This window comes from Homarus americanus, unplaced genomic scaffold (genome assembly GCF_018991925.1).
Source record: "Homarus americanus isolate GMGI-L3 unplaced genomic scaffold, GMGI_Hamer_2.0 scaffold56009, whole genome shotgun sequence".
NCBI lineage: Eukaryota > Metazoa > Arthropoda > Malacostraca > Decapoda > Nephropidae > Homarus > Homarus americanus.
Window position 1 is genome coordinate 3,702,268 of NW_024739542.1, and position 10,254 is coordinate 3,712,521.

General features: G+C 50.7%; 2 protein-coding genes across 2 annotated transcripts; one reads left to right on the forward strand and one right to left on the reverse strand.

Moving 5' to 3' along the window:
* Positions 1 to 947: 947 nt before the first annotated feature.
* LOC121874812 (skin secretory protein xP2-like) lies at positions 948 to 4,265 on the reverse strand. Its single transcript, XM_042379099.1, has 3 exons — positions 3,981 to 4,265; positions 2,168 to 2,431; positions 948 to 1,409 (listed from the first exon to the last, which is right to left on the reverse strand). The coding sequence occupies exons 1-3, from the start codon at positions 4,263 to 4,265 to the stop codon at positions 948 to 950; spliced, it is 1,011 nt and encodes a 336-aa protein (XP_042235033.1).
* Positions 4,266 to 5,218: 953 nt separating this feature from the next.
* Positions 5,219 to 8,596, forward strand: LOC121874814 (collagen alpha-2(I) chain-like). The gene is made up of 5 exons (XM_042379100.1): positions 5,219 to 5,654; positions 6,890 to 6,895; positions 7,078 to 7,298; positions 7,426 to 7,646; positions 8,158 to 8,596. The coding sequence occupies exons 1-5, from the start codon at positions 5,219 to 5,221 to the stop codon at positions 8,594 to 8,596; spliced, it is 1,323 nt and encodes a 440-aa protein (XP_042235034.1).
* Positions 8,597 to 10,254: the final 1,658 nt, after the last annotated feature.

Here is a 10,254-nt window from a genome sequence, read left to right on the forward strand (position 1 = left end):
GCTGTTTCATATATATTACATACTTCCAGCAGTCCCTTACTGAACTGTGATTGGTGGATTATTTTTTTATACCACCAAATTACAGCCAATAGGAGAAGGTAACAGTCAGTCAGCACAACACCTCAACTTATGTTTTCCTGTTGAATATTATTTTCTGTTTCCTTCTTCAGAATGCAATGATATTGGAAAAGTGTTGGGGGGTGTATATATTTAACGTTGCATCTGGCAGCTTGTTTCGCTGTCTCATATATATTACATACTTACAGCAGTCCCTTACTAAACTGTGATTGGTGAACTATTTTTTTAAACCTCCAAATTACAGCCAATAGGAGAAGAGAACAGTCAGTCAGCTCAACACCTCAACTTATGTTTTCCTGTTGAATATTATTTTCTGTTTCCTTCTTCAGAATGCAATGATATTGGAAAAGTGTTGGGGCGTGTATGTATTTAACATTGCATCTGGCAGCTTGTTTCGCTGTCTCATATATATTACATACTTACAGCAGTCCCTTACTGAACTGTGATTGGTGAACTATTTTTTTAAACCTCCAAATTACAGCCAATAGGAGAAGAGAACAGTCAGTCAGCACAACACCTCAACTTATGTTTTCCTGTTGGATATTATTCTCTGTTACCTTCTTCAGATTGCGATGATATTGGAAATGTGATGGAGGATGTATTTATTTAGCGTTGCATCAACCATAGTTCAAAATAGCGCAAAAACTACTGCACCCAGGGGCCCTACAGGTCTGGCTCTCCCAGGAGCTCTCCTAGTGGGAACGGCGCCTACAGGGGCCAATGCAGGGGCTCTGACGCCTCATTGGACCTTCTCAGCGGTCGCGGCGTCTCCGGGGACCCTTCCAGGGGGGGCGGCAACCCTAGCACCTTCCCAGGGGTGTCGGCGCACTCAGTGACCAATCGTTGGACGGTGGGGCGCCAAGGGACCCTCACAGGGGCGGCACCGCCCCCAGACATCTTACGAGGGGCAACGACGGTCCCATGGATTCACCCAGGGACGGCAGCAATTCCGGGGAGAGTCGCTGGTGCCCCAAGGAGCCCTCTCTGGGGTAGGAACAGCCCCCAGGGACTCTCCCATGGGTGGTGGCGGTCCCAAATACCCATTCAGGAGCTCTGGGGCCCCAAGGGGCGGTGGAGCCCCTAGGGACCTTCCCAGGGATAATGACGCCCCCACAGACACTCCCAGTTATAGGAGCTTCCCCAGGGACCTTCCCAGGGACCCTTTCAAGTGATGTTGGGCTCCCAGGGGATCTCCCATTGGTACTTACGGCCTCACGGCCCTTTCCAGGGGCGGCGACGTCCCCAGGGATCCTCCCAAGGGCGGTTACGTCCCAGGGGCCCTCGCAATGGCGGCGGCGCCCCCAGGACTCTGCCAAGGGTCCCCAAAGGCCCTATGACATGCGTGTTCGCTGTCTTAAATATATTTCATACTTCCACCAGTCCCTTACTGAACTGTGATTGGTGGACTTTTCTCTTAACCCACCAAATAACAACCAATAGGAGAAGAGAACAGTCAGTCAGCACAACACCACAATTTATGTTTTCCTGTTGGATATTATTCTCAGTTACCTTCTTCAGAATACAATGATATTGGAAAAGTGTTGGGGGGTGTATGTATTTAACGTTGCATCTACCAGCTTGTTTTACTGTTTCATATATATTACATACTTCCAGCAGTCCCTTACTGAACTGTGATTGGTGGATTATTTTTTTAAACCACCAAATTACAGCCAATAGGAGAAGGTAACAGTCAGTCAGCACAACACCTCAACTTATGTTTTCCTGTTGGATATTATTCTGTTACCTTCTTCAGAATGCGATGATATTAGAAATGTGATGGAGGGTGTATTTATTTAGCAATGCATCAACCATAGTTCAAAATAGCGCAAAAACTACTGCACCCAAAGGCCCTACAGGTCTGGCGCTCTCAGGGGCCCTCCTAGGGGAAACGGCGCCAACAGGGGCCTTTGCAGGGGCGCCGACGCCTCATTGGACCTTCTTAGGGGTCGCGGCGCCTCCAGGGACCCTTCCACGAGCGGCGGCACCCCTAGCACCTTTCCACTGGTGTCGATGCAATCAGTGACCGATCCTTTGACGATGGGGCACCGAGGGACCCTCACAGGGGCAGCAGCCCCCCTAGATATCTTACGAGGAGCGACGACGTTCCCAGGAATCCACCCAGGGACGGCGGCGACCCCAGCAACCTCCAAGGGGCGCCGGCATCGCAAGGAGCCCTCTCTGGGGCCGGCGCTGCCCCAGGGACTCTGCCATGGGTGGTGGCGGTCTCAGGAACCCATTCAGGGGCTCCGGGGCCCCAAGGGGCAGTGGAGCCCCCAGGGACCTTCCCAGGGATAATGGTGCCCCCAGAGAGAACCCAGTGATAGAAACGTCCCCAGCGACCTTCCCAGGGACCCTTTCAAGTGCGGTGGGGCTCCCAGGGGATCTCCCATTGGTACTTATGGCCTCACGGCCCCTTACAGGGGCGGCGACGTCCCCAGGGACCCTCCCAAGGGCGGTTACGTCCTAGGGGCCCTCGTAAAGGCGACGACGCCCCCAGGGTCCTCTCAGGGGTGTCGTTCCCCCAGGGACTCTGCCAAGGGTCCCCAAAGGCCCAATGACATGCTTGTTTGCTGTCTCAAATATATTACATACTTCCAGCAGTCCCTTACTGAACTGTGATTGGTGAACTATTTTTTTAAGCCTCCAAATTACAGCCAATAGGAGAAGAGAACAGTCAGTCAGCACAACACCTCAACTTATGTTTTCCTGTTGGATATTATTCTCTGTTACCTTCTTCAGAATACGAGAATATTGGAAATGTGATGGAGGGTGTATTTATTTAGCGTTGCATCAACCATAGTTCAAAATAGCACAAATCTACTGCACCCAGGGGCCCTACAGGTCTGGCTCTCTCAGGGGACCTCCTAGGGGCAACAGCGCCAACAGGGGCCAATGCAGGGGCACCGACGCCTCACTGGACCTTCTCAGGGGTCGCGGCATCACCAGGGACCCTCCCAAGGGCGGTTACGTCCCAGGGGCCTTCATAACGGTGGCGGCGACCTCAGGGGTCCTCTCAGGGGTGTCGTTCCCCCAGGGACTCTGCCAAGGGTCCCCAAAGGCCCAATGACATGCTTGTTTGCTGTCTCAAATATATTACATACTTCCACCAGTTCCTTACTAAACTGTAATTGGTGGACTTTTCTTTTAACGCACCAAATTACAGCCAATAGGAGAAGAGAACAGTCAGTCAGCTCAACACCTCAACTTATGTTTTCCTGTTGAATATTATTTTCTGTTTCCTTCTTCAGAATGCAATGATATTGGAAAAGTGTTGGGGGGTGTATATATTTAACGTTGCATCTGGCAGCTTGTTTCGCTGTCTCATATATATTACATACTTACAGCAGTCCCTTACTGAACTGTGATTGGTGAACTATTTTTTTAAACCTCCAAATTACAGCCAATAGGAGAAGAGAACAGTCAGTCAGCTCAACACCTCAACTTATGTTTTCCTGTTGAATATTATTTTCTGTTTCCTTCTTCAGAATGCAATGATATTGGAAAAGTGTTGGGGCGTGTATGTATTTAACATTGCATCTGTCAGTTTGTTTCGCTGTCTCATATATATTACATACTTACAGCAGTCCCTTACTGAACTGTGATTGGTGAACTATTTTTTTAAACCTCCAAATTACAGCCAATAGGAGAAGAGAACAGTCAGTCAGCACAACACCTCAACTTATGTTTTCCTGTTGGATATTATTCTCTGTTACCTTCTTCAGATTGCGATGATATTGGAAATGTGATGGAGGATGTATTTATTTAGCGTTGCATCAACCATAGTTCAAAAATAGCGCAAAACTACCAGAACCCAGGGGCCCTACAGGTCTGCTCTCCCAGGAGCTTCCTAGGGGAACGGCGCTTGCCAGGGGCTAGCCACGAGGCTCTGACGCTCATTGGACCTTCTCAGCGTCATGCTCTCCGGGACCCTTCCAGGGCGCAACCCTAGCACCTTCCCAGGGTGTCACACTCAGTGACCAATCGCTGGATTCGTGGGGTGCCAAGGGATTCCTCACAGGCGGCACCGCCCCAGACATCTTACGAGAGGGCAACGACGGGTCCCATGGATTCACCCAGGGACGCAGCAATTCCGGGAGAGTCGCTGGTGCCCCATGAGCCCTCTCTGGGGTAGGAACAGCCCCTAGGACTCTCCTCCCATGGGTGGTGGCGTGGTCCCAAATACCCATTCAGGAGCTCTGGGGCCCCCAAGGGGCGGTGGAGCCCCTCACGGACCTTCCCAGGGATAATGACGCCCCCGCAGACACTCCCCAGTTATAGAAGCTTCCCAGGACCTTCCCAAGGACCCTTTCAAGTGATGTTGGGCTCCCAGGGGATCTCCCATTGGTACTTACGGCCACGGCCCTTCCCCTTAGGGCGCAGACGTCCCCAGGATCCTCCCAAGGGCGGCTACGCCCCAGGGGCCCTCGCAATATGGCGGCGCCCCCAGGACTTCGCCAAGTGGGTCCCTAAAGGCCCTATGACATGCGTGTTCGCTGTCTTAAATATATTTCATACTTCCACCAGTCCCTTACTGAACTGTGATTGGTGGACTTTTCTTCTTAACCACCAAATAACAAATCAAATAGGAGTGAAGAGAACAGTCAGGTCAGCACAACACCACAATTTATGTTTTCCTGTTGGATATTATTCTCAGTTACCTTCTTCAGAATACAATGATAATTGGAAAAGTGTTGGGGTACGTGATTAACGTTGCATCTACCAGCTTGTTTTACTGTTTCATATATTACATACTTCCAGCAGTCCCTTACTGAATTGTGATTGGTGGATTATTTTATACCACCAAATTACAGTTAATAGGAGTAGTTGCAACAGTCAGTCAGCACAACACCCTCAATCCTATGTTTTCCTGTTGATATTATTCTGTTACCTTCTTCCAGAATGCGAAGATATTAGAAATGTGATGGAGGGTGTATTTCGATGAAAATGCATCAACCTATAGTTCAAAATAGCAAAAACTACTGCACCCAGGCCCTACAGGTCTGGCGCTCTGTGGCCCTCTAGGGAAACGGCGCCAATAGGCCTTTGCAGGGCGCCGACGCCTCATTGGACCTTTCTCTAACGCGGGCTACCCAGGGACTTTTCCACGAGCGGCACCCCTAGCACCTTTCCACTGGTGTCGATGCAATCAGTGACCTATCCTTTTGACGATGGGGCAATCGGAGGGGACTTCACAGGGCAGCAGCCCCCTAGATATCTTCGAGGAGCGACGACGTTCCCAGGAATCCACCCAGGGACGGCGGCGACCCCAGCAACCTCCAAGGGCCAGCACGCTAAGGAGCCCCTCTCTGTAGCCGGCGCTGCCCCCAGGACTCTGCCATGGGTGGTGGCGGTCTCAGTAGTCCCATTCAGGCTCCGGGGCCCCAAGGGGCAGGAGCCCCCAGGACCTTCCCAGGATACAATGGTGCCCCAGAGAGAACCCAGTGATAGAAACGTCCCCAGCCACCCCAGGACCCTGCGCGTGTGGGCCCCAGGGATCTCCCATTGGTACTTATACCACGCCCCCAGGGGCGTGCGACGTCCCCAGGGACCCTCCCAAGGGCGAACATGTCCTAGGGGTTCGTAAAGGCGACGACGCCCCCCAGGGTCCTCTCTAGGTGCCGTTCCCCAGAGACTCTGCCAAGAGTCCCCAAAGCGCCCAATGACATGCTTGTTTGCTGTCTCAAATATATTACATACTTCCAGCAGTCCCTACTGAACTGTGATTGGTGAACTATTTTAAGCCTCCAAATTACAGCCAATAGAGAAGAGAACAGTCAGTCAGCACAACACCTAAACTTATGTTTTCCTGTTGATATTATTCTCTGTTACCTTCTTTCAGAATAATGGTGAATATTGGAAAATGTGATGGAGGGTGTATTTATTTAGCTGCCAGATCAACCACATAGTTCAAAATAGCACAAATCTACTGCACCCAGGGGCCCTACAGGTCTGGCTCCCAGGGACCTCCAGGGGCAACAGCCAACAGGGGCCAAATGCAGGGGCACCCCACGCCCTCACTGGACCTTCTCAGGGTCGCGGCATCACCAGGGACCCTCCCAGGCGGTTATCCCAGGGGCCTTTCATAACGGTGTGCGGCGACCAGGGTCCTCTCAGGGGTGTCGCCCCCAGGGACTCTGCCAAGGTCCCCAAAGGCCCAATGACATGCTTGTTTGCTGTCTCAAATATATTACATACTCCCACCAGTGTTCTTACTAAACTGTAATTGGTGGACTTTTCTTTAACGCACCAAATTGGCTGTACTAATAGGAGAAGGAATAGTCAGTCAGCTCAACACTTCAACTTATGTTTTCCCTGTTGAATAATATTATTTTCGTTTCCTTCAGAATGCAATGATATTGAAAAGTGTTGGGGTGTATATATTTAACGCTGCATCTTGGCAGCTTGTTTCATTGTTCCATATATATTACATACTTACAGCAGTCCCTTACTGAACTGTGATTGGTGAACTATTTTTTAAACCTCCCAAATTGCTTACAGGGAGAAGAGAACAGTCAGTCAGCCTAACGCCTCAACTTATGTTTTCCCTCTGTTGAATATATTTTCTGTTTCCTTCTTCAGAAATGCAATGATATTGAAAAGTGTTGGGGCGGTATGTATTTAACATTGCATCTGGCAGCTTGTTTCGCTGTCTCATATATATTACATACTTACAGCAGTCCCTTACTGAACTGTGATTGGTGAACTATTTTTTAAACCTCCAAATTACAGCCAATAGGAGAAGAGAACAGTCAGTCAGCACAACACCTCAACTTATGTTTTCCTGTTGATATTATTCTGTTACCTTTTTCAGATTATGGTATGATATTGGAAATGTGATGGAGGATGTATTTATTTAGCGCTGCATCAACCATATAGTCTAAAAATAGCGAAAAACTACTGCACCCAGGGGCCCTACAGGTCTGGCTCCTTCCCAGGAGCTCTCCTAGGGAACGCAGTCACAGGGCCAATGCAGGCTCTGACGCCCATTGACCTTCTCAGCGTCGCGTCTTCCGGGACTTTCCAGGGGGCGCAACCTAGCACCTTCCCAGGGGTGTCGGCGCATCAGTGACATATCGCTGGAGGTGGGGCGCCAAGGACCTCTGCTGGTGGGCGGCACTGCCCCAGACATCTTAATGAGGGGCGACGACGGTCCCATGGATTCACCCAGGATTTGGGCAGCACCTGGGAGAGTCGCTGGTGCCCTGCTGAGCCCCTCTGGGGTAGGAACAGCCCCCAGGGACCTCCCACGGGGTGGTGGCGGTCCCAAATACCCATTCAGGGAGCTCTGGGGCCCCAAGGGCGTGTGGAGCCCTAGGACTCCCAGGGATAACAATGACGCCCCCGCAGACACTCCCAGTTATAGAAGCTTCCCAGGACCCTCCCCAGGACCCTTCAAGTGATGTTGGGCCCCAGGGATCTCCCATTGGTACTTACGGCCTCACGGCCCTTCCAGGGGCGGCGACGTCCCCAGGGATCCTCCCAGGGCGTAGTTACGTCCCAGGGGCCCCGCAGTCAGCAGCGTGCTCCCCCAGGACTCTGCTGCCGCCAAGGGTCCCCAAAGGCCCTGGGTATGACATGCGGTTCGGGCTGTCTTAAATATATTTCATACTTCCACCAGTCCTTACTGAATTGTGATTGGTGGACTTTTCTCTAACCCACCAAATAACAACCAATAGGAGAAGAGAACAGTCAGTCAGCACAACACCACAATTTATGTTTTCCTGTTGATATTACTCTCAGTTACCTTCTTCAGAATACAATGATATTGGAAAAGTGTTGTGGGGTGTAATGATTTAACGCTAGATCTACCAGCTTGTTTTACTGTTTCATATATATTACATACTTCCAGCAGTCCCTTACTGTGATTGTACTATTTAAACTAACACATTACAGCCAATAGGAGAAGGTAACAGTCAGTCAGCACAACACCTCAACTTATGTTTTCCTGTTGGATATTATTCTGTTACCTTCTTCAGAATGCGATGATATTAGAAATGTGATGGAGGGTGTATTTATTTAGCAATGCATCAACCATAGTTCAAAATAGCGCAAAAACTACTGCACCCAAAGGCCCTACAGGTCTGGCGCTCTCAGGGGCCCTCCTAGGGGAAACGGCGCCAACAGGGGCCTTTGCAGGGGCGCCGACGCCTCATTGGACCTTCTTAGGGGTCGCGGCGCCTCCAGGGACCCTTCCACGAGCGGCGGCTCCCCTAGCACCTTTCCACTGGTGTCGATGCAATCAGTGACCGATCCTTTGACGATGGGGCACCGAGAGACCCTCACAGGGGCAGCAGCCCCCCTAGATATCTTTCGAGGAGCGACGATGTTCCCAGGAATCCACCCAGGGACGGCGGCGACCCCAGCAACCTCCAAGGGGCGCCGGCATCGCAAGGAGCCCTCTCTGGGGCCGGCGCTGCCCCAGGGACTCTGCCATGGGTGGTGGCGGTCTCAGGAACCCATTCAGGGGCTCCGGGGCCCCAAGGGGCAGTGGAGCCCCCAGGGACCTTCCCAGGGATAATGGTGCCCCCAGAGAGAACCCAGTGATAGAAACGTCCCCAGCGACCTTCCCAGGTACCCTTTCAAGTGCGGTGGGGCTCCCAGGGGATCTCCCATTGGTACTTATGGACTCACGGCCCCTTACAGGGGCGGCGACGTCCCCAGGGACCCTCCCAAGGGCGGTTACGTCCTAGGGGCCCTCGTAAAGGCGACGACGCCCCCAGGGACTTTGCCAAGGGTCCCCAAAGGCCCAATGACATGCTTGTTTGCTGTCTCAAATATATTACATACTTCCAGCAGTCCCTTACTGAACTGTGATTGGTGAACTATTTTTTTAAGCCTCCAAATTACAGCCAATAGGAGAAGAGAACAGTCAGTCAGCACAACACCTCAACTTATGTTTTCCTGTTGGATATTATTCTCTGTTACCTTCTTCAGAATACGAGAATATTGGAAATGTGATGGAGGGTGTATTTATTTAGCGTTGCATCAACCATAGTTCAAAATAGCACAAATCTACTGCACCCAGGGGCCCTACAGGTCTGGCTCTCTCAGGGGACCTCCTAGGGGCAACTGCGCCAACAGGGGCCAATGAAGGGGCACCGACGCCTCACTGGACCTTCTCAGGGGTCGCGGCATCACCAGGGACCCTCCCAAGGGCGGTTACGTCCCAGGGGCCTTCATAACGGTGGCGGCGACCTCAGGGGTCCTCTCAGGGGTGTCGTTCCCCCAGGGACTCTGCCAAGGGTCCCCAAAGGCCCAATGACATGCTTGTTTGCTGTCTCAAATATATTACATACTTCCACCAGTTCCTTACTAAACTGTAATTGGTGGACTTTTCTTTTAACGCACCAAATTACAGCCAATAGGAGAAGAGAACAGTCAGTCAGCTCAACACCTTAACTTATGTTTTCCTGTTGAATATTATTTTCTGTTTCCTTCTTCAGAATGCAATGATATTGGAAAAGTGTTGGGGGGTGTATGTATTTAACATTGCATCTGGCAGCTTGTTTCGCTGTCTCATATATATTACATACTTACAGCAGTCCCTTACTGAACTGTGATTGGTGAACTATTTTTTTAAACCTCCAAATTACAGCCAATAGGAGAAGAGAACAGTCAGTCAGCTCAACACCTCAACTTATGTTTTCCTGTTGAATATTATTTTCTGTTTCCTTCTTCAGAATGCAATGATATTGGAAAAGTGTTGGGGCGTGTATGTATTTAACATTGCATCTGGCAGCTTGTTTCGCTGTCTCATATATATTACATACTTACAGCAGTCCCTTACTGAACTGTGATTGGTGAACTATTTTTTTAAACCTCCAAATTACAGCCAATAGGAGAAGAGAACAGTCAGTCAGCACAACACCTCAACTTATGTTTTCCTGTTGGATATTATTCTCTGTTACCTTCTTCAGATTGCGATGATATTGGAAATGTGATGGAGGATGTATTTATTTAGCGTTGCATCAACCATAGTTCAAAATAGCGCAAAAACTACTGCACCCAGGGGCCCTACAGGTCTGGCTCTCCCAGGAGCTCTCCTAGGGGGAACGGCGCCTACAGGGGCCAATGCAGGGGCTCTGACGCCTCATTGGACCTTCTCAGCGGTCGCGGCGTCTCCGGGGACCCTTCCAGGGGGGGGCGGCAACCCTAGCACCTTCCCAGGGGTGTCGG